At 43.8% G+C, this 25,225-nt stretch overlaps 1 protein-coding gene across 1 annotated transcript in view; it reads right to left on the bottom strand.

Annotated features, from left to right (window-relative positions):
- The window catches only part of LOC121835676 (serine protease grass-like), a 60,177-nt gene that overhangs the window by 16,769 nt on the left and 18,183 nt on the right, over nucleotides 1–25,225 (bottom strand). The window contains exon 2 of the mRNA XM_042290125.1: nucleotides 2,116–2,344. Within this exon, the coding sequence (XP_042146059.1) occupies nucleotides 2,116–2,344 (229 nt within the window). The remainder of the gene's footprint in view (nucleotides 1–2,115; nucleotides 2,345–25,225) is intronic.

Raw genomic sequence — 25,225 nt, 5'->3', positions numbered from 1 at the left:
ACGTGCTGTGCTCCATCTAAATATATACCTATTTCGGGACTTTCGTTCGGTATTTCCACCTCAAATGACTTTTTCGATTGAAGATTATCGCGTTCAAACATAATTAGAAATAAAATATACATTTTCTCCAAACGTACTACTTTATTTACCTCTAACTGCACATCCTCTCTGGCCAACGAAGGCGTACACACTTTAGGTTTCTCATAGATTTCCTCTTTTAAATTGGTGTTTTTAAACAGTAGAAGCTTCACAACTACAAGCTACGTTTTCTATCTTTATTCTAGACAATAGATACCGCATTACCAGTTATAGTGCGCAAAAAACAAAACTCGAAGTTGCCGTAAGTTATTCATTATCGCCTTCTTAGAAAATTTCGCTACGGCTGATGGTAGCAGGAATCTCGGGATAAGGTCACCGAAAACGAGGGTTTAGAAATGTAGTGACGCTGTGGACGCTGTGTCGTCTACTCGAGTCTGGCACATGGGTGCCTCTCGTAATCAGTTTTAGGTCTTGGGATCACCACTTTAATTGCACTCCCCTGTCTCTGGCGTCTTCTCCAGATACTGGAACCCGATGACCAACCTCAAGTCCAATGACGGTTAACAGGTGCATTATTTACAATCTTTGCGCGTGTTTTAGGTCGTGTGTCGTATTTCATAATACGATAGTAAAACATTATGCACAGAATTGAATTCTCTTTTTCTCCAGTGTATTTTTAGCACATCTGCGCATATGTTTATAATATGAAAACATTAGTTCGCAAATAATAGGCGAATAATTCGTTAAATTACTCAGAATTTCTAAGCAACAATAATTTTTTCTGAGGGGGGGGGGTTATAAACAATACATTAAAACAAACATAAAACCCAAAAGTTTTGTAAATTTTTCTTCTGCGTATCTTTACTAAATTTGTAAAGACGTTTTAAACTCAAAACCTTCATTCAAAAGGAATTTGTGAATCCCTCGTTAAATTACTCGACATTTGCACGAGACACTTAAGTATAAAATATAGCATGCTCTTAAACAGTCATAAATTTATAACAACATGCATACATCCACGCATACAATCTCATGGAAAAGGTTACGGTAGATATATGTAAAAGAGTAAAACAATTTCACGCTTAAAATGTTCGTAATTCACAAAAATATCAATATCCAGAATTGGTGGAGATGTCATTAAAGGTAAGTTGCATGCGGGTAATGGGAAATAGCTTCTTCTTATGACAATGATACAATGAACAGGAATGTCTACTAACAGGGACAGGTGCGTGGAAATTCAAGAAAAATAACATGGCACAATCAAGTTTACCGTGAATCGCTCTATTAATATGTCATACGTCTCGCGCACGACAATTTTGCTTGAAAAAGTATGGAAGTTGAAATTTCTAAGAATGTAGGCATAATCATAAAAACACTTCCTATAGAAGTACCGATCATAAATCATAGGAATGAGCCCCTTTTGAAAATGTTGAATTTCTGATTTTCATAATGTAAGATACTTCCAAACAAAACTAACGAACTCAATCCTGGAACGAATGATGCTACAAAAAAAAAACGAATACTACACAATACATTTGTAAACTCCTTCATAAAACGATAAATCATGCCCAAAAATTTAAAAATCAGAGCTAACAATTTGAGGATACATAAAAAGAAAAATAAAGATGGCTAACAAAGGAAACATCAAGGTCACGAACTGTGGTGACGCGTAAAACAGGAGTGGTACAGAGAACGCAGTCATTAGAAACCAGTTGACGTATTCAATACATTTATACCATCTCGGTTTTATTTAGGATTTAACGTTTAAATTATGAAATAAACACCACTCATGCCTACGTGACAGATCGTCTTGTCAACATGCACAGTCAGGGATGACCCACGTGTGAACACAACTTCAAAACTTAGAATTTTTTCATGCGCACTTTAATATCATTATTAAAACTTATTAAGAATAGTGGTCCCAAATTAGATAGTTGGGGGACCCAAAAGAAGGGAACAAAGGGTTCTGTGAAGCTGTTTAAAATTCGCGCATTGCTTCTAAGATTTGTTAGACAAGACTGAAACCATCTGATAAGCATAAAGGAACATGAAGAAACAAATTGATTATGTACATACCGAAGACAATGAGCAGCGGTCAAGACATATTGTGCGTCAATTAAAACGCCACCGCAATGAAATGTGTCATCGGGAGTATACAGCCCCACCATCCACGGCCAGTTGCCCGGTTCTGCATCGGTACCATTAATTATTCTTGCTGAAACAGTATTACTGAGATGGCGCCGTCCACATGACTTGTTCCCTGAAGATTCATCTTTGGCGTCTCCATATACCCTGCATGTAAAACCTGTAAACTTCAGACGGTCACTGTCCGTTCTTATGCAACGTCCACTAGATGGTCTTATGAACCATTCCGCGTAACCGTCTTGTAAATAAAATACAAATATATTTAAAAACGCCATAACTATAAAAGAACTCGATTCACTTTGAAAGGCTCTGCGTAACACCACCGGATACCTCCATACTGCATAAACAAAACTAAAAAGCTTCTCGAAATATTAACATATTAATTAAGATCCAGCTGTACCATTGCAATAGGTAGACTCAGGCAAACTAAAACCAATATTTTTTTCTCAACAAATTGTTGTGACTAAACAAGAAGCTTTACAAAGGTGCATAGTTACGCTTATCTCGGAATTATCTGTCGCATCCTCGGTTCGACGGGTGTACTTAAAATGTCAAGCCCAAAACTAAACTATAACCCAAAGTCTATAAGCATAATAAAAGGTCAACCTATTTAATAGCAAAATAAATAAGAAAAAATCATCTAATAAGGTGCCACTAGCATCCTAGACTAATGATAGAGAGTACAAACCTTTATTAATTCACATTTAAGTGAAACGTAAATTAACACTTAAAAGAAAATACAATTTGAAATATTTCTGCAGAGAAATAAAATGACTTCGGCACTTTGTGAGCACATTTGAAGTCTTTATTTGACACACCGTAGCAATCTATTAGCAGCCAAAAGAAGTGTTCTTTCAAAACTTTCTGAAACTTCACGTAAAGATGTAGTAAAAAAAAATGCCATCAGTGGCATATTCTTAATGATTAAATAACATATTTTGAACGCTACGTTTGTTCCGATTCATTATAGATGTAGTACATGGTATGGCTGTACCGTGTTTTGAAAATCGTTTAGCCTGTATATCCATTTTGTTGTATTAATCGAGCTTAAAATATATCTGAGAATATTGGAGAAGAGATGTCAGTCTTTCATGTTATATCTTCAATATCACCATCAGCTCAGTTTCGGGAATGCCAAAAATACTGCGTTTACCCTTTAGCAAATACTGATACGTTTTAAATGTGCCCAAATGAATTTAGAATGTACTTCATGTGTACTGAGTACCTTGAGATGCGTTAAAGGTATAGAGTATAATAATTAAATATCCTGGCTCCACAAAAAGTACATTTTAAAAGATATATTAAAATGGTGTACACTCCAAGTAAAATTGCGACGTCGCGTTCGCACCTAAATGTCATAAACGTCATACAGGACGTACTGGCAACGTCGACCACTTTCGTTTCGTTCGACGTTGAGGCCATAATGAAATTGCGTTCAATTTTTGTCCTGTCCTTCACGCCCTGGCGATGTCATGCTACGACCTTTGCTTTGTGTTTTTTTTTTTAGCTTTTCCAGCTCCATCTTCGGCCGCAGTATCACGTATATTACGCGCTCACTGTTTAATTACAGCTGTGGCCAAAGTGATACTGCTCAAGAGCCGCAAGCAAGACTTAATTTTTGAGAGCTTGAGAAATTTATATATATATATATATATATATATATATATATTTTTTTTTTTTTTAAGACACTATTAATTGCACATGCGATTACGCTAGGGAGGGCATATACAAAACTCAATGTAGTACACTGAAGGAAGAAAATAATATAAAGGTATGTTAGGAATATATTCCCTTTTACATGTGCTTGTTATACTTTCATTTTGTTTAAAATATTGTTATTGTTTTAATTTGCAAGTGACGCCCATGGCGTCTGGAACGGATCGAATTGCACCATTCTTGGTTTTTGCATTTACTATCCCATCACCAGGTGATTTCAGGCATACATCATTTCCCAGGAGCATCCATACTGCTCAACGACCTCCGACATTGTTTTAAGGTTCCTCAATTTCTTTCTGTGTTTTCTTATCTATGTTGACTCGCGCACAACCACAAAATTCGCATCAACATCGCAGTTCATCCACAACACCAAATTTCAGCACCTTAGCACTTTCGGTAGATCGGTGCACAGAGTCCTGTCACGTGACTGTTAGTACAGATCTTGCGTTCGTTGCTACTGGTGACGTATACAAACAAAATCGCATTCCGGCACACACTATATCGGGGCAAATTTCACTGGCCACTTGCGTATTTTTGAACTTGATTCCAAAAAAGAAAATACCCGGCAATGCCGAAATCAAGTAGATACTGTCAACGATTTGTGCAGATTGGCACTCATGATGCCAGCGGCTGAATGGCCCAGATGACGGTCCAAAGAGCTTTGAAGTCCAACGCGCACTTACGTGCCGGCAAAAAAAAAAAAAAAAAAAAAAAAGGAGAGAAAAAAAAAAAAACAGAGCCGGCACCGGCGCGACGCGAAAGAGAGGGGGAAAGGCAAGCTCGCCATGCGATGCGACAGTAAACTCGGCAACAAGAGGGCGGGAGAGAAAAGGAGAGGAAGGTAGTGGCGACGAACAATTGACAAGCGTGAATTCCGAATGCACGTATTTTATCCGTTCGTTCCCAAGCTATTTCACTGAATTTTCTGTTCAGCGAATTGGCCCAGAAAGAACAGCTCAACTCAACTCTATGACGTCACGGCATGGTGGTGGCGCGTCGGTCGCACTTCCGGTCTGGGGCTGTGGACAGAAGTCCCCGTGCCAGACGTGTATTCCTATATTGTTTTGAAAGGAACCTGAAAATAACCTGCCTTCTCGTGAAAACGCCGCAACAGGGCCGTACCAAAAGTGTCGAGAAAGGTTTGAAGGTCAGTTTTCACGTGCTCGGTTCGTCCGAGAATCTCGATATGTGCCGTGACAAGGGAAAAGCAGACGCCGTCGGAAAACGATTGCTTGTGTGGGAGGCACTTTGGGTTGAATTCACGGAAAGTTGTGGTTATCAGATTTATTTGTTTTGTTCCAACATGAACGCCAGAAAACCGTCAAGTTGTGCGGACCACCTGCGGACTACGTTCAGTGCGCCTTCAAGTGCAAACGGCCGCCTGATCGTTCGAACTGTCGTCTGCTCTTTCAAACGTTTCTGCTTGTCGTCTGCATTCTTAGACGACGCCGGCCCGTAGACCAAATGTTCGCCCCCTACTTGCAATAAGAAGTAAGTGCAGGCCTCGAAAGACTTATATTTGAAGGTTGGCAAGCAGGCTCGATGTAAACAGTAGATACAAAAAGATGTTGATCATTGTTACCAGTGGCCGTCACCGACTTGTTATCCCTAATTCACTCGGTCCGATTCTGCTTGCGATTTTCAGTATCGACGTCGACTATCTCAGCTACGGTTCACGCTTTTGCAGCCCGAGTGGCGTCGCGACTGAAAATTGCGAGCGAAATCGCATCATGCGAATCAGGCTTTAGCGTACATACTGCGTCCACGCGGAATGAATCGCCACATGTTACATTATTCACGCGAAGTTTTGCGGTGTAACGAGCCTCGTTATTTTGCTGACGCCGCTCAAGTAGTCAGACATCGCCAGGAAGACGTAGAATCAACAATTCGAACGCGAAAAAGGGCAGGTGGACGTACACCGACGCCGACTTCATCGCATTCCAATGGTTTGTTGATGGGCGACGGCGAGCTTCTTGCCCACCCCCCCATCGCGCATGCGCGGCGCCGGTGGCGTCCGCTAGGGGCGCTCCGGTTTGCTTGTAAACATCAGTTGGTGTATAACCCGGTCCAACGTTTCGAAAAAATCAGGCTGCAATGTCGCCGTGATTTTTTCGAGTTTGCATACAGTGAAGTGCTGCGATTCGATTTCTCTATAGTGCTGTCCAGACTGAGCAGTGTTGTACACGTTCCTCAAAAAAAAGAACGAAAGCTCGTTCCTCGTTCCTTCTGAATTTTGGAACGCGTTCCCGTTACAAGTTCCATCTGTGAAAAAGGAACTCGTCCCCGTTACAGTTAAAAAAATGGAACGTATCGTTACATATACGTTACATTTGTATTTTGCTGATTATCATATTTGGTTAGATCAAGCAAAGTTTTCTTTTTTTTAACCTATCCCATCAAATGGGAATATGCGAATTTATATGTCGGGATGGAAGGGCACCAGGAGAAGAAAACAAGCTGAATCAAAATTTTATTTGTTGATAAATTCAAGTTGAAAAATCTCAGCTTTTAACCATATTCATGTTTGTGGTGAACGATTCAGACGAGCCAAATCTACTGTTACCCCACATTTCACGAGCGTTTTACAAGAACCTCACACGTTTCAATCTAACAAAGACCCTTGTTCGAACTTTACAACAGTTGCTCCTCGATGTTGCTGTCCGCAAGATGAACAAGTGAAGGGGAAAGTATGCTTTTGGAAGCTGTTTCGAAAACTACAAGTAGTTCTTTGTGAAGGTTTGATTCGTTGTTCAGTTTGAAGGCGGGGGACAAGGGGAGAAGGAATAAAGGTTAATTTTTGTGTATCGTTTAAGTGACCAATATTCTGGATACAAGGGTGCGTTCGATGTCTGGTAACCTGTGATTTTGTTGTAACTGTAGGTCTCTTTATGAAAGTTCAGGAATGGCTGTAGTCGGCCTTAGATTTCTCGGTGTATGAGGATTCGTGGAAGCAAAGAAAGTAGCTGAGTTTGAAACGTCCCTCTTTGTATATTTTCGTGCGACTAAAAGTTTTGCTTTCTGTACCGCAGTCTCGGGCACTCAAAAAAGAATCATTCATGTCCACTAGCTCTCCTGCAAACGACTGTTACCAAGCGAGGACCACGCAATATAAATCCGAAGATAAGTAACCAAAGAGTTAACGAGCTAAAACAATATTGTCGTAAAGATTTAGTTTTTTATACTTCAAAACTTTCCCTCGTAAATATAAAATAAAAATTACACAACTGAACCATAGAAGGAACGCCGTTACTCTTTTCGTTCCAATAAAAATGTAACGCGTTCCCGTTCCAGTTCCAGGGATGCAAAATGGAACGGCGGCGTTCCTTCGTTCCTCCTAAAAGGAACGCGCTCTAGGAACGCCGTTCCTTGGAACGCCGTTCCGTACAACACTGAGACTGAGTCGTTCTAGTCGCCCCTATGACGAAGTCGGTGATCGCAAAAAGCACCTTCGTATTCAGTCACGGCTCGCGGATTTTTTTCAAAACCATAACGCTTCACACGTTGAATCGTATTACTGCTCGGATAAAGGTGCTTGTAAAGAAATGAATGACGCCCCCCAGAAAGCAAGTGGCAGTGCAGATCATGGCACGTCAAGTCCAGTCTCTGATCAAGGCCCTTGAGACGCCTCCGACGATCCCAGTCAAGAACGCCCAGCGGACGGGATCACACTTCTAAACAATTTCTGTGCATGCAGCGAGCGTACCAGCTATGTGCGATGGGGTGGCTAAAGCACGTGCTTCAGTGTATTAATCAGTAGCAGAAAAAAATAAGCGATGGAACATTAGCCCGGCGTGACATCGTCTCTTGTTTAATTATTTACGTGAATTTGTTTGTTATTTTATATCTTTCAGGCTGGCATATCCAGTGACGTCTTTGGCGGCGCTCCATAGTGCATCTCGTGTCTGAAAATAGCTCAAATGAACAGTTCGCACGAAATCTGTATTTTAGTTACTTCTTCGTGCTTGCATGAGAGCAACTTGCCTTCGCAATAAAACTCAACTTTTTTTTTAAGTGTGTGTGTGTGGGGGGGGGGAGACACAACGTCTTCCCCTCGACGCCTAGGAAACGTAATTTGGAATGGTTTCTCGACGTTTGAACGTCGTTGGAAGTCCGGATGTCGTAAACACACGTATCAGAAACGTCGAGGGAGGACACAACGGCCCACTGAGACGTGCATCTGACGTGTGACAAACGTCATTTGGAACGTTCCCTCAACCTTCTCTGCATCTTTCTTGCGGACATTTAAAGGTTTCATCGACGTCGACGGAAGGTAACGTCTGGACCTTCGACGTTTACGACGTTAGGTTACAGACGTCTTCGACGCTCTTTCGACGTCTTCTTCACGTTTATGTGCTGCCTGGTACGGGTCTGCAACACGGCGACCGCTTCTCCGCCGCCGTCAGCTGTTTCAGCGGTGGCTCTAAAATGAACAGGACACGCTGCCACTCACTGGCGTAAAATAGACAGACGCTTTTCAGTAGCTTCAAACTTTTTCTTTTCTTTTTTTTTTCTTTTTTCGGGATAGGCTTTTAGCGTAGAGTGGATGAAAAAGAAAAAGATGCAGTACGCCGTCTTGGATGATCACGACTTTAACAGGTACACAACTTTGGGTATAGCACAAATCCCGCCACGGGCATTTCCTAGGATTACAATAAACGATGTAATCTTAGCAGGGATGTAGCAACGTAGAAATATGATTTTGTGAGCACGTAGATGTTGCAAGCGCTCAGGTTTGCTAACACTAATCACTTTTTTCGGGTGATGAAAGCGCGTCAAAATTCGCATCCTTCATACACTCACACTAAACATTTTCAGACCCGTATTGGTGTAAAGGGCATGGGTCACGACTCACCCTTTTATTGGTGTACAAAAACGCCCTACAAAAAGTTTTCTTTTTCACACCCTCAAAAGCCTGTGTAATTTTTTACACCCTTCACAGAAAGTTGTGATTCTGCTCTACACCATTTTATTAGGGTGTGATGGCAGCAGCACACCCTTCCAAGAGGGTGTACTGCAGCTAGAAGAGCATGGTGAAAAAAAACCGAGGCTAGTGACAAAAAATTGGAACAACACAACACTGTCTCAAAATCTTTTGAGACGTGTTGCCACGGTTTCTCGTCCCTAATCTCGTTTTCTTTTTTTTTTTTTTTTACCATGATTTTTTACCTGCTTGGCTGTGGAGTAACTCTCACTTCATTTAGCTGGAAGAAGTAATACAAAATGTTTAACACAGCACTCATCAAAAACTATTTACGAAATGATTGCTAAGAAGTTGAAACATGCGGAAGACTTTATTTTTTCAATCCAGAAAAACGTGCGTGGATCTTGTCCTCTTCTGTTGCGAATTCGCGACAAACCAATGTCAAACCTTAAACGCGAGCATTTGTGACCTACTGTTAAGTTTTTGTGACAAAACTACAAAATTTAGAGACTTAGAATAAATGTACTCAAACGTTTAGTAAGGCTTTCCTTCGCCTAAACCTATTTTAATGCTTTCTAGCTCTGTTGACATAAGCAAAACTCGACAGGCTGAAAAGACAGAACGACCGGGAGTTGCTTGGGGCGCAAGCGGCGGTTGATGTTTGTAAACAGTGAAATGGTTTAGTGAGACAGAAGCAGGGCTACTTCCAAAAGCATGCTTGCAGAGTACTTACAAATAAAACACCGATCTCATGTAATCCGTGATAGATGGATAATCCGATTGGGGCACCACAGAACAATTAACAAACACAACGTCGAGGTTGAAGGCGGTTGATCGCATTCAGCGGAAGTCTCGCGACCGCCGAAGAGCAGCTTTTTGTCGAAACGCGTCGAAGAAACATAGCACAATAATTCCATGGACTCCGACGAAATAAACGACCATTACCAAAATGTCAGTATGAACGTATTCCGGCCGTTCGAGACGAAAAATCAAGGCTGCGACTGCAACGCACGAAAAACAGGAAAACACTGACGTCTGACGGGAGCCCCTTTTTGGAAACCGGACCTACGTGGCCCCTACAACTCACCATAGCTTGGAATACGGCAAAGACTACGGCCCCATTGCGCCCATCAGCGCGTCAGAGCGAGTCACGTGCAAAATTTCGTCCAACCGTCTTTGTCCTACAGAGAGCGGTCACGTGTTTTGCACCCCCTCTGATTTGCTAGAAGCGGCCTTCGCACTCGCTCACAGCCACACGAAGACACAAAAGAGGGTGTGGAGGCTTATCAGAAGACGAGGTCAAAGAGAGGTGGACAAAGCAGCTAAGCTCCCTGTGTTAACTGCGCTGCCCAGGGAGGAGGTCGCAAAATGGGACACTTCAGGACTTGCTTCATGCAGTAGCGTGCGCGCGCTGATGCCGACCGCGAAATTACAAAATAAATACACAAAACAAATTCGAACGCATGAAGCAAAAAATGCGGCTTCACGCGTACCAAAAAAAAAAAAAAAGAAAGTGTCGGAAGGCTAGATATTTTGGTGTCGCCACGCAGAGATAAGAATCGCGTACCGTATCGATAATGTCATGAATTCGGCCCTTTCGATTGTCTTCCGACATCGTTTTTTCAGAACTACATACAATAATAAAATCTCAGTGAAGGTGTCATATGTAGAGCGAGGCCCAGTCAGGTGAGTTTGTAATACCCGAAATGAGGGCGCCACGGCCCATAGTTCGTTCAATGCTTCAGCGCAGGAGGTCTTTCTCGGTTTAAAAGTAAGCAGATTCCGTTTTGCTTAATCTTGTTTTTCTTTTCTAACTTAAGATTTTAGGTGGTTAAGAAATACAAATACCTCGCCGGCATAGGCCATTCACGCAGGACTCCTGACGCTCAACCAAAAACGGCGTCGAGTACGGTATGTCAGGATGGCGTCGGCGCGACCCATGCCTTTTTTCACAGATTTTGGCTGGACCAAAATAGTAACGGCACATTCTTTCAGATTTGACCCTATATCAGCGCAATACTGTGCGCTGCCTGAGGGCTCTATATTTACACGTGTTCGTTCATCTTTTGCGAGTGGAGATTATTTTTTTAATCGAAATTGAACTGATAAAAGTGACGCACGCTCCACACGTAATTGTCGGGTCGTGTCGGACGGTGAGTTTGATCGGAGTTGCAAAAACTATACTTTATCACTTCCTAATCATAGGGGACTTCGTGTGGCGATTAATTATACTGGATGTTTGTGCCGCCGTACATCAGCAACAGTTTCAGCAAAGCAATAAACATTAACGTATATGAAATCATGGGTGTATTCGACTGCATCACCATGACGTCCCTTTCACACCGTGTGAATAAAGGGCGGAACATTCGCCCATACACCCTTTTTACACAATTTCAGACACCACCGCTACAAGCGCGGTGTAAAAAGGGCGTGGAGGGGATGAAAAACGTCAGCACATCCTTTTTAGACCCGCCGATATTCAGAAATCGTGTAAAAAAAGTGTAAAAAGGGTGTTTTTCCTAATTTACACCATTCTTACACGTTTTTACACAATTATGGCGCTATAACATTCAGTTTGTGCTATAAATACAGCGCGCACCAGTAATACCTTGAATTTGAGCACAAACATGGAATGCGCAAAATAAGGAATCCGGGCGATGTTCGAGGACACATATGCTAAGAATTAAACCACCACTGTAGTTTAAGTAAACAAACATGCACGACGACAGGAGCGTTTCTGCTGTCTTCAGGACGCCGCCACAACATCGCCGCACTAGTCGATGGATCTTCCCTCCTACGACGTGCTGGGTTAATATCGCGACACACGACGATAATTCACAGTTAAGGAAAGCGCTCTACGCGGAACGTCGAGCTTCCACCACACCGACGATCACCACCGACGCAATGCTAGCAGGAACCGACCGTCATGCAACGCGCGCGGCCGAGCTGTCCTCGACCTGGGATTGGTCTGTCGGTGCGATCGCTCCCGTCGTTCCTGAATGTAGCGAAAAAAGTTCAGCCATGCAGGCTCAATTCCTTGCGTTGTGGACGAACACGAACGAAACGGCCGTTTGGCGCTTTGTTGCTAAGGCAATTCGTCGTTCCAACCGGTTGCATTCGTTTGCAAGCGTAGTGCTCGCTCCGAACGCAAGAGTGTGAACGGGCCTTAACTCCACTATCTGCGCGCTGGTATCGGAAGAAGCGTGATCACGTGGTAAAAGATTGCCAGACGATGCATTAGCGGTTCCCAATCACGCAATATCTGCTTGCAGACCTAGTTTCGTGTGTGCTGAGGCCTGCGCGGGGCTGCCGTAGATTTCGGTGGTAAATTGTATGTCGTCCGCGACAACGTATTCGAAGCATACCAAAGCTATCAGTGTTCAGAAAGTCTTTTACGCGTATATCGGCAACAAGCAAATTTCTTGAAAGAAGACAAAACAGTTCTAGTGGTATGTGCGTTTAGTGTTAGTTACGGCAAATGACAGTTTGTTCCATATCGTGCTGAAGGTTCACGCAGCCCTTCTTTCTCGTGCCTGTGTTAATGTTCTGCAGTGGCCGCGTCCACATACGTCTCGGGTAATCGTATTACATCTTTCAAGCTGGCTATTTTCATTGTAAGTGCACTGCGACCTACTTCTTGGCCAAACTTGACCGTTCTCCTAAGCGTATACTCTTTCGTATTATACCTCTAGAATTAGGCAATGCCTATTCTACCGGCAGCAGGGAGAAACGTTTTCTACCAAACTTTATCGGCAGTCGCCTCAAATTAGCTCTTTGAAATTAAGTGACAAATGCCGGTAGAATACTTACCATCTTATTCTCCCGGCATTTCGTAAAAACACGTTTCATAGAAAGGTTTTCGCGGATACACGTTTCATGGACACGACGCGGCCAACCGTCTGCGGCGGCTCATTACAAATCTATAAGAGTGATGCTATACGGATCAACGCATCGTGCTTATGCATCGTGTATAATATAATAAAAATTAAAAATTGTATTTGCAATACACTTGTATTACACATGGAATGCACTTCTCATATATTTATAACTTTCTCGTGCCATATTTGTATTTTATATATAGTTGCATTTTTGATGGGCTTTAAAGGCCGGCCCGCCAGCAGAGAGAAGGAACCCGACCCTCACTTTCCTTCTCGCCACTGTGAAAGGAGGAAATCGCCTCTCGTTTCCTCCTCGCCAATTTCCGACTTTTTTTTTTTTTTTTTTTTTACAAGTTTGGGGTGGAGGAAATGAAAGCTTCGAGGATTTGAAAAGATTATCCAGAGGGCCAGCCGGCACACCTGCGACAAGGAGCTGAACCAACCGAGTAGCTGTTTTGAGCGAGCTTGGCACTTGCTCTTCCCAACGAGTTGCATTGGCTCTTTTTTAGCATTGGATTGGAAGACGATTCTTTGCTGTTGTGAGAGCACAAATGCCTTGTTCTGCTCAAATAAGTAGTTATTGAAGTATCTATTTTAATATAAATATCTGATTTGTCATCTTTCGTTGTTTAGGCGGATTCATGGCGACAACGGGAAGTGCGAGCGGCGTTTTCTGTATATCAGGGATGGCGCTCCATAGACCAGTGGTTCTGAATCATCATGGTTCGTAAACCGGCAGAGGTGACGGAGGATCCCATCCGTAGTGGGTCTAGTACTTTTCGGTGTAGAACGTTTTGCTGTAGGGCATTTCGGTGCGGACTTTTTGGTGCACAGACATTTCAGTGTACGGACTTTTTGCTACAAAGACTTTTCGGTGCGCGGATATTTCGGTGCACGGACATTTTGATGCATCGACATTCGACGCTATAGTTTGCTCGCCGGTATCTCTTTTACAACGTACGCAGACACGCTTCACATCGTGTTTGCGCGTTGAGTTGATAGAGATAGTCTCCTGTATAAGGTTTTGGCTTTATTATTGGTCCTGCGCGTAGGAAACGACCCAAACAGCAAGACGTTTGAAGTTCTTTGGGTATTCAGAACAATTTTGAATATCTTCAAATGCGCCTCCTCCGCGTAATCGCATAGCTCCGATTGTTAATAATAAATTGTGATGACCTCGCACGACAAAAAAAAAAACAATGTAATTATCACTTGTAACTCATTAGGGAAGCGGTTCTCAACCGTCGATAATTCGCGGACCCCTTGTGGATCGGCGGAGATGATGGAGGACCCTGTTCGTGGTGAGGACAGGGGTAATGTATCGGGTTAAATATAATAGTGATTTAATAAATGGATATAACTAAGGGCTAGTGTAAAGTAGACCTCTCTTATTGACGTATACGCACGATAAAACTCGCCCGAAAACTGAAACATTTCTTCTCGACCTGAAAAAAAGGCAACTTTTATTGGCGGGCTTGACTGATGAGGTAGGGCTTCGCGGACCCCTAGAATGACTTCGGTGAGCCCAAAGGGTCCGCGGACCCCCATCTGAGAACCACTGCATTAGGGAATAAAGTAGGCATGTGCGGGTACAAAATAAGTGTAATCAAATCAAATATCGATTGAAATCGAGGAAACAAGCCGAATTTGGTGAATGCTAAATCTATTTTATTTGGTATAAAATGTTTGCTCATTCTCGTACGAAAAAAAAACACAAAAAAACAGTGACCACAGATCATACACAGAGTATGTGGTCAACGTCTCCTTCCATGCCGTAATGATGTCGCCGGACGTACAGAACTGCCCTACAATCGTGCTTATACAGGGCGATTTTTTTTAAACCACTAGACATTTTTCTAAAAAAGACGTCAGACTTACGCAATTGCGCTTTGTGCGTTATCTGTAGTCATCAAAGACACCAAATCATTCATTTTTAAAGGGATGTAGTGGACGTGAAGTGGCTCACGGCGTACTAAAAAGCCTAATTTGGACGCGAATCGTGTTACCGCAATCTTTTCGGCCACCGCACTCCTCGCCCCTCCTACAGTGGCGTTGACACAGCGATGCGAATGATTTGTCGCTTTGGCTTCATGGCGTTAGGCTGTGCCACGCGGAGATGGAGCCCACATAAAATCAGAACTATATTTTCGCGCCCAAATTAGGAGGACGCCGTATAATAGTGTACGCGCATTACATCTTTTTTAAGAATGGACGGTTTGGTGGCTTGCGATTATGGCCAACAACTTTTTAAATACAAGATGTCGTTTTCTTTTCTAATTAAAAGGTTAATTAGCGAATTTTAGGCAATCGGTCGGTTTTAGTGGCGTTCGTTATTGAACTTAATCTTCGCCTGGCCGTATAGCTCACCTACACAAACCGCAATGGCGCTAATTTTCACTGGACAATTTGGTGGCTTTCGATTACGCCCAACAACTTTATAAATCAACTATCCCGTTTTCTTTTATAATCAAAAAGTTCATTAACAAATGTTAGGTAATCAGTCGGTTTTCGTTGCGTTCTTTCTTGAACCCAATCTTCGCCTGGCCGTATAGCTCACATCCACAAAACGTTAATTTTCACGTTTTTTCTAATATCTAGTTGGTGAAAAAAAAATAAAAAAATAAACGTTGTATATAAAACAGAGGGCAGTTCTTTTCTGATATAAATAAAGCGTGCGGCACAAGCCTTGCATGCATCTCTTTTTTTTTTTTTTTTCCAGCCTATGAAAACAAATTCCGGGACATTCGAAATTGAGTTTATGATGGGGCGAGCGCTTTATCACGGGGTATTTTGTCATGTTTCATAAGCTTTATTACAAGTCAGAAGGAAGCCACGCGAGCCGTATCACGTTGCAAACAGCCAATCGGGAACTTTCCAATTGACATTTTGGTTCTTAATACATTTTAAAAAGTTTGGTACTTAGTCCTAAACATTTAAGTTATTAGGCATAATTAAAAATACTGCAACTCTCGCAAGACGTCTGCCCAAAACATAAAGTTGGTTTCATTTGCGTAAAGTGGCTGCGTCTTTCATTTTTATGCTTGGTTTTTAAAGATTCGTGAAAAGCATTCGCGACCTTATCTGTCTAGCCGCGTACGCGGACAGCGCGGCCTCCTCGGCAAGTTGTTCCCTCATCGAAGACGACAATGAATAAAAGGTACGATCAAAATCTTAATGCCTGAAGAACGCGCAAGTTTAAAATAATTCTAAGGGTGTCAGTTGATTTTATTTCTATCTATATTCAAATTTCAACACTCGTCGCGGGCAGCATGAAAGGAAGCACCGCACTCTTGGCGCAAATCAGTGCCCAGTCAACGGTCCTACACTCAAACACGCATCACTACCCGACCTGTTTGCAAAATAAATGATTTCCAGTACTTATGGTAGAAAAGGCGAATTTTCTACTGAGCGTGATATTTTGTGGACCCAAAAGTCCTGTAGCCGAGATCGGTAGTTCATAGCTTCAGGAAGACAAAGAACGACGGATGCATTATTTCCCGCGGAAGTACTGTTTTGAAAAACTTCTTAGTGAGCGCGTTGGTAATGATGTAGGTTTAGACAGAGTTATATACGTAAAAACAGGGGACGGGACAACACATTGACTTTGAATTCCACTTAAAATTGTATATGCACAAATTGTGGTGCGATACCGAACTTGCTTGATTACTTTTCTTTTAAAGACAACATAACCAGGCATAATCTACAGATATTGCAGAATTCATTTTAATTGGCGTACAGCGTGAAAGACAAGTATGGACATAAAGAACACAATAGAGCTCTGCATTTCTACTGCATTTCTTTCCGTACTTGGGGACAGTTAGTTCGCATGACTATATTCAAAAACTGCCAAATCGTTTAAGCCTACCACTTTTTATAGTTTTTTTCGTAGATGAATTGTGGCGAATCCCGGCTGGGTTCGGGTAAAGATCTCGCACGTGTTCAAGGACACATTTCGGCATGATTCCCCGCTTGGTGAAGACGTTGAGGTGACCGCTGTTCCGCTTCTTTTCTAAGTGGAGAACGCCAGACGCCTAAATTAGCCAAGCAGCCCCAAAACTTGCGGTAATACACTTTCCGAACTCCAGGGTTTTTTTGGAGATGGCCTTCGCCCACCCTGACAAAGCCCCAAACAATTATGTAAAGGCTGCAGGGGCATTCCATTTCTTCATCAGCGAACAAATGGGAACAGAAGAGAATGAAAACTTCGTAATACCTGCTGTCTTTTAATAAATGGCATAATATGGCTACTATTGCTAGTTGCACTATTTTACGCGAAGAAAATTGTGATTTTGCGGTTCAATCTCCGTGTTTCCCGTTCTCTTTGCTGATACGCAAGATATTTGTCGGGTGTCAAGTTTTCAGTTACATTTGTTGACAGAAACTAAATGCACGTTTGGCCACGAAGAAATTTTTTTCAAAGGCTGAAGATAGAATAAATATACCATAAACCGTTTCAGTTTTTATGGAAGTTTGTTTTTACTCTTCTTAGTAGCTTCAGCGAGGCGGCCGTCACTCTAGAAAACACCTGTAGTACGAACCTATATATAACGCCCCAGAAATGGTCAGACTGCGTCCCTCTGACTGCAATATCTTTGACTTGTAATTACTCATGACTATTACTTTATACAAAAAACAAAAAACAAAACAAAAACACAATAGTGATACAACCACTCTTCAGTGTGCCGTTGTTAGAACGACAAATGTTCAACTCTCTGGGTAGAGCTCAAAGTTCGGATAAAAATACCCATCTTTTTTCCTTCTGCTGTGATGTTCAAGTTCCGTTCACTCGAGATAAATATGCGGTGTTGTAGCGTGTGTGGCCGCATGCGGAAGTATCTGAATGTAAAAGAACTTGTTCTTGGGCTAGCTGGTGTTGACTATCTGAATGTGTTTTAGAGCTGCAGAAAAAGAGCAAAAAAAAAAGAAGAAGAAAAGTGAGCCAGCCCGAACCCTTCCGAGCTCATATCCAGCCGGCCTAACTAATCCCTGGCGTTTGGGATTGAAGCAGAGAACCTTGAAGGGTTACAGAGATTTTGTCGGGGGGCCGGTAAGCCCATTAGCACTCGTGCGAGAAGGCCGTAAAAAGCGAGGAGGAAAATAGAGGAGGAAAGAGGAGGAGGAAAAAAAGAAAAGAGGGGGAATCTTCTGCCACGCTGAAGAAAATTTTGAGCGCCCGCCTTTAAGTGTATTCCAACCGCATGCCAAAATCGGCAAGAAAATACTTAAATAATATATTTTTGACTTGCTTGTAATGTATTTGCCATGTATTAAAATCTTTATATTTATCGTTTTTAATATGCACTTTGGATGCATGCTGAACGTGGGCAAAATATATAACTAATATAAAATAAATAAGTGCAATAAATACATTTGGAATATATTTCAAGTACACTCTTTTTTCGTTAAGGGACGTAATATCGCAAATCGATTTGGCGTCTTGTTTTTTGGAAGACAATTTTTTGTTTATCCCACGTGTATAATTAGCCAGGATCCCAAAGCATCATAGTATTTCTAGATGGGATTCGCATATTTTCAACGTTGGTAATAGACAGTTTTAGTGGATCGTACGCTAAAGCCTTGCGTACGCAATAAAATTGCGGGTCGGGAGTGCGCGTGCGCAGAACGCAATAGAAGAGCTAGCGTATTGCGTACGCACGCAACGCTGGGGATTTTGCGTGGCGGGCTAGCGGGCTCTGCGGGACGTTCTCGAGAGATCTCGGACCCAACGAGAGCGCAAGTTTCAAGATGGCGGTTACCTCGACTGGCGCAGCAAAGGCGACGTGGTGTTTTTGAAGTTCTGTGTTAAGTGAAATTGCGTGGTGTTCAGCTCGGCAATTCTTTCCGGGACCTACGGCGGTCGAATCAGATCGCCGTGCAGCTGAAGGAGTGCACAGTGGAAATGTTCGCCGCTCGCAGTGTGCGTCGACGCTGCGATCTGCTCAACGCTAAGCCTATTCCCACAGTTCATCGCCGACGGACGGACGAACGACTCTAAGAGAAATCGCCGAAGTTCTCGCTATGTACTGGACATCAGTAGGTCATGAATTTCATTCCGCGATAGCATTTATAAAAGGTGCCGTTTCAAAGGGAAGATTGACGGAGGCTCCGTGATCGAATTTGGCTACGCACTCTTAAGCCTGGTTCAGACAGTTGCGTTTGACTGCGTTGCGGCAGCCAGAAACCAGGACATCCCTAAGATGATTCTTTGAATTGGATTGCACGCTTCACACGAAGCACAGATGTGCTGGTGACTCGCTTTCGGTTCTCGATGCAACGCAGTCAAACGCAAGTGTCTGAACCCAACGAGGTAGAGGGGCTTAGAGTGATAAACCGGAAGTTCGGAAGTGGCACCCCCCCGGTTGCCGCCATATTTTACGCAAATGTGACCACTCGTCACGTGACCTCCCAAGAGCCGTGACGTCACCGGTAAAATGGCAGCGCCCAGAGCTGGCGGATGCGAGTTTGTTCGGTGCGCGGTAGCCGTGATGTGCAGCTGCTTTCCGACGACTTCGGGCTTCTTCGTGCTTGCTGACGTAGGTATAATGTGAAAATATGAAGGAATGAGACTTTATACAGTTTTTGCGCAAGATCACTCTGGATCATCTGGATATTAACGCCTGTGAGACAGCATCAGCTCTGCATCGCCGTACCGGTGCTTGGATTCCGGGATGTGTCCGAGGATCGATAGAACTTTGAGTGCTTTTAACATGAAATTTTCGCATTCTCTTAGCTTTGTTTGAAAGTTGAATTATCTAAGAATCTACGCGAAATGTATACGTCGCGTTAGGGCCTAAGGGAAGTTGTTTCAGCCCTCCGTCACCGAACAACCATAGAAACATTTAGCGAGGAAGCTCCTGCGATTTTAACCTTTTGTGCTAATCCACGATTCTACATTCGATCGCTTTTCTTCCTTTTTTTCTTTTTGTGTGTGTGTGAGTGCGAAGTGCACCCTTATTTTCAGCTACGAGGTTGGCGTTTTATTGAGTATGGGGAAGAATAAATCGTTGCAGGCACCTGCTTCAAAGCTATTCAACAACTGTTTTGGTGCATGCATAGATTAACTGCGCATTTTTTCTATTTTGTAGGATTTATTGCAGCTATACTCTTTCTTATCAAGAGTGCATTGTATTAGTCGGTCAATTATTTAATTGTTCTAATTACCTGGATAAGATGATTCATATTTTTGTTCATCCCTTGCCTGGAGAGCAGTCTTGTTGAAAAATGTTGACTACCATTCCTTTCGGTCTCTTCAATTGACTCTTTTTAAAAGTGTGGGCTGTCTATACTTCGCATCACCGTAACTTAAAAAAGGCCAACCGCCACAGCCCCCTCGAGCCAATCAGAGAGACGGAGCGAAGGTGTGTGACAAATCTGTGCAGACGAGCACTCTGGTGATATGCTGTCATGTGCCTCTCTCCAATGTGTGTATTGACTCACCGAGACCGTAGCCTTTGCCGTCTGCCAAATTCTGATAAAACAAATTACAGTAGCTACTACTGTAATTTCCCCAGGCTTTCATACTTTGGGTATTTGTTCGACAAGAATGTTATGTCCGCCATCCCTGTGAATTCGGCTCAGCACCTATTGGACTCGAATGCTGCATTGGCGTTTGACGTGAACTGGGGCCCATTCGTGTGCTTTGCGCCGAAAAAAATGGTGACGGTTGTGTTGCTTGATAAGGATCTGCAAAGGGTCTATTGTGTCATACATATAGGAAGTGTCATGCTATATAACAATGCATCAACACATACTATGAAACTATATGCTCAGAGGTGTGTTTGTTTTTCCAATTAACAAGTTACAGCAGTGTGCTTTAATGCTATTATCATGTGTGTAGTATTAAGTATCCTCTCTGGAATGCCTACAAAGGCCCCTGGAAGGAATAAATTAATGAATAGCATTTTCACATCACTGGAGTTGGTTTTCGGATGCACCACATGTTCAGGAAAGGTTGATTGAGTGCAGCCCCTTGCAAGAAGTCTGCCAGTCTGACATAACCCCTTAATTAATATTGAAGGGTCAGAGAAGCGACTGTCCTCGTAAGGTCCAGAGCGTGCAATGGACACAATTCTCGGTGTGTAGACTCTCAAGGCATGAAGGCAAGCGGAAATATGTTTATCTGGTTAGTGTATCAAATATGTTTATTTCCACTTGATTACAAAATTATTGATTCTTAGCAAATGGTTCCATAACGAGTTCTTTCTGCGACAGTCTCGTGTCAGGCGTTCAGTCGTAGTAACTGTGGACCTTGTTGTCGGATGACGCTCCTGGCACGTCGGTGTTCAATTTGGTCGAGTGGCAACTTTGACCGACTGATGCTGTCTTGTAATCATACGTCATGTGCACTGAAGCTGCAGGGCTGGCTTCTAATCCGAAAATTTTCCTGGTAGTTTTCGGCATCAATGTAGCAAGTTCGGGCATGTATTGCTTACGTGGCTGTGCCTTTTGCTGTACCGTTGACTTGAAAGCTGGCAACAATTTTTGTTTGCTATCCAAGCCTGGTGATGCTTGCAGTCCACTTTTGAGAGCAACCAACCATTCTATTCCTTCAAGTCACTCAGGGGCATTCTCCCTCAAGGTTGGAAATTGTCTGCTTCGTGGAGTGGACACAGAAAATTGGTGTCAGTAAATTTTTAGGTATTGTCCTAGGACGACAACCGACACCAAATCCACTGTCACTGCATCGCCGCTCACTTGCTTTGTCGTGCTTACCTCTTGTTGAGGTGATGGACATGAGGAGCTTTGGGGTAATCAGGGATTCAGAATCTTTGATTCAGCACCTTCGGCATCAGGGACAAAGGTCGTCGAAGGTAATCCTTAATCTCCCGTGGTCGCGGCACGAACCCTCGCCGACCAATTCATTGGTACGGGCTGCTTTGGTAGACATGGTAGGCTTCATGCAGTGGTAGCAAAGTGGTTTTCGGTCGCACATTCGCATCACCTACGTTTTCCTCGGTGTACTTTGTTGAGCACAGTCCTACGCACAATGTCGGGAATGCTTCAGCGTTAGAGTGTCTCATTGAATTGGCATTGAATACTAAGGGGCAGCCGGTGCGGTCGTCGTGCCATTGTGGCGTAAGTTGCCCCTGGTTTGTCAGATGCCGCTTCGCTCGCAGAAGTCTTGGTTGAAATACCTGTCAAACTTGTTCCGAAACAATCTCGGCAATAAAAATAAAAGCCGGGCAACTGATGGCAGGAAGTAGCTTCCTGATCTCCTCCCAGACAACGTCGTGGGTGATGTCGTGGATGCCTGGGAGGCTGGTGTCGAAGTAGTAGCTGGACAACTCGAGTGTCGAGACGCCGGGAAGTTGTTCATAGTGGCAGGCTCGGGCATGCAGTGCACATTCCATGTTGGAAGCCTCAGTGATATGAACACTTCGACTGTTGTTGGGGGTTGCGGACAAGGCTGCCGAAGGTGTTGTCCCTCACGTGAGGCGCATGGGATTCTTAGGTTCTTGTCTTCTGTAGCATCAAGGTCGGCGTGGGCGTGGGCGTGGGCGCTCGATCAAGCGCAAAACATCCTCCACGAGTGCGGTGGCGCTCTCATTGGGGCAGTGTCCTGGACAGAATCAAGAATGCGGCTCTCTTTCGTTGATGTTGGCTGACGGATGCGCGCTTCAGCTTGATCTTGCCAACTTCCCATGACGTTAAGGAGGATCCATGGTTCTCAGACCAGCGCAGACCAGGTATAGGTTCTGCAGGAGCTGGTTGTCTGTCCACCCAATGTGGCGGGCGACACTGTCATATTGTTCAATCCAGTCCTTGACGTCTTCATACAGCTTACGTGATAAAGCGTCGGAGTGTGATTTGCGACGGGCATGCAAACAATGGTGGGAGGGGACACGGTTTGCTGCTACAGGTTTGTCATTGTTGGCTTAGTCAGCTTCGGATTTTCTGACAGGAGACCGAATTCTGGTGGTTTTTCCTGGTAGCAGCAACTGGCTCGGATTTCAGGTGCTTCGTTGTGTATTTCCGAGGTTACTCCTTGTGGTACTCGGTCATCTTGCGGTTGTTCTGCCAGGCTCGGGTCAGGACTTTGCCTACGGCTCGACAGGGGTATAAGACACAGAATAATCCGCCAGCCGTGTCCCATTATCGGGTAACTTGGCTGAAGAGCCGCCGGGTTCACACAGAGTGAAGGGCTACGGGTAAAGTGCCCAGTACCTGCACCTGAACATACGATTACAGCTGAGCATGACCTGCAGTGTCCCAGAATAGTGAATATTGATAGAAGATAGGACTGGAACAAGGATCCGTGACAGTATAACAAAACTAGCAGTAGAGAATCTATCCTGACCACTGAAGAAGCTGCATTGCTTTAGTGGCATTCTGTCCGAATAAATCCTCTCCTTCGGGGTTTGGCGACTGCCGTGGACGAACTGAACTGAAATGGATGTGGGACCAATTTTCTGGTAATGAGCCACTGCAGACTGTTGCCACAAAGCGGCGTGAGCTGGGTACGTAACACGCTCGATGAAATGTCCGGACAGCTTGCAATTCGCGTAACGAGTGTGGATGAAACGTTTGTGTTGACGAAACGTGCGACAGACCAGCGGGATCAATACCAGCTGCAACACCTGTGCTCCGTGAAAGTGCACGTCTACGCCGGAACAATTTCGAAAGCAGCACAGCATCACCTAAAGCATGGCACAGGAACTACCAGCTTGAAGGCAGCTCTTCGGTGCGCCGCACACCTGTGCTCCGTGAAAGTGCACTTCTACGCCGGAACAATTTGTAAGCAGCACAGCATCATTCAGCACGGCACGGGAACTACCAGCTTCAAGGCAGTCTTCCGGTGCGCCGCACAACCGAAGTGAGCCCTCGGTCATTTGATCGAAGCTGCACCGCGATTGCACACCGCCAAGCACGACTCAGGCAATTTCCGTCGCTAAACTGTGTATCCAAATATATTGCACACGCTTCACTGCAAACCTCGAAGATTCCGATGGTCAACGAGAGCACAGAAACGTCGCCTTAAATTTTATCCTAGCGGTATCCGAATCAATCCGAGGTCCGAGCAACGTAGGTCAGATTGTCTCTTCCGTGGCAATATCCCGGTCGGTCACCAGCGAAATGCACACCGTTTCTCCGTATTTTCACGTTATACCTACGTCAAACACCACGCTGAACTCTGAACTCGCTTTCGACCGGCCTCATATGACGGCTTCCGCGTCTGAAATCAACTCGCCGAGACGAACGACAACCAACAAAGCATCCGACAAGCTCCGGCCCAGCTGGGGCCAGCCGCTCCATGGGCGCTGCCATCTTTCCTGTGACGTCACGTATTTGGTTTGGTCATGTGACGTGTGGTCAAATTTGCGTACAATGGCAGCCTCCTTATGGGGGTCACTTTCGAGTGCAGACCGGAACCCCGGTTTATCGCTCTAAGCCCCTCTACCTCGTTGGTCTGAACCGGCCTTTACCCCTTTACTCGTAGCCTCTGTATCCCGCAGAAAAGTGCGCTTGATGAGGCAGCTTTGGCTTGGTTTAATTTGAAATAAAATGATTGGACACCTTTTCATTTTCAATATTTCTTTCCAGGAGCAACGTTGCGCTATAAGCACGCGGAATCCTACGGCTCTAGCAATCTAACCAAGGTCATGCGCGGTGTTCACTCGAAAACGTAACGCACAACTAAATTCGGTCCGAGCAGGTCATTTTTAGCGTACGCTATAGTATTGCGTATTGCGTACGTAAGAGCCAGCAACGCTATACTAAAACTGTCTAATATCTAAATATCACCCGAGGTTGCTACGCTTAAAAGTTTATATTCAAAGAGCGTGTCGACATTTTGAAAGCTTTTGTATTGCGAAGTCTTTTTCACAAGTGTAAAGGTCGGATGCTGGTCTTCCTTATGAACCAGGAGGGTGAAATAAACGTTGCAGCTGTGCCTTAAACCTTTCCTTGCGTCCTCCTTTTTTATATATATTTACGATGTTGAATGTTTTTTTAGCTGTCCTGTACTTTTGTTTGTATTCATTTCTTCGCCCGGGCTTTCTCGTTCAGCGAGGGACAGATGGCAAGTTCTCTGCGTCGAAAGGGCACCTTCGTTCCAACTATGATAAGATAATAGAGCATATAACTAGATATACGCAGCGCTCAAAGAATTTATGTTTCGTAAGTGTTAATAGCTTACTTAGCGGGAGTCTTCAGAAGAATATAGTAAAAATGCATCTTAAACGGTATTCAGAAACAGACTCCAGTCTTTCTTTGCTCTCATGTTTTGTTTTTTTTTTTTTGCAAGGCACAATCAATATGGTTGTTTTTTGCGTAGAGACCAATGGCCGAAAGTCCTTGCTTCGCCCAAACCGGAGTGCCGTGATTAGCATGTCTTGACAAGTGGCAGCCGCTTAACCTCTGGAAGAATAAATTCCTATACTGTTTCATAACTGTTACTTACAAGATGCCCGGGAGAGTTAGCCGTGTCGTATTTATATTTATTACCTCTAACTAAAGCAAGCAACAGAACAGAAATAGACATAAATTTGCGCGATTCTTTAGTTGGCACTTCAGCAGACAATTGTTG

This window comes from Ixodes scapularis, unplaced genomic scaffold (assembly GCF_016920785.2).
Source record: "Ixodes scapularis isolate PalLabHiFi unplaced genomic scaffold, ASM1692078v2 PGA_scaffold1__304_contigs__length_218370807, whole genome shotgun sequence".
Lineage (NCBI taxonomy): Eukaryota > Metazoa > Arthropoda > Arachnida > Ixodida > Ixodidae > Ixodes > Ixodes scapularis.
The sequence above is the reverse complement of the archived record's forward strand: the minus strand, read 5'-3'. Positions and strand labels throughout refer to the sequence as shown.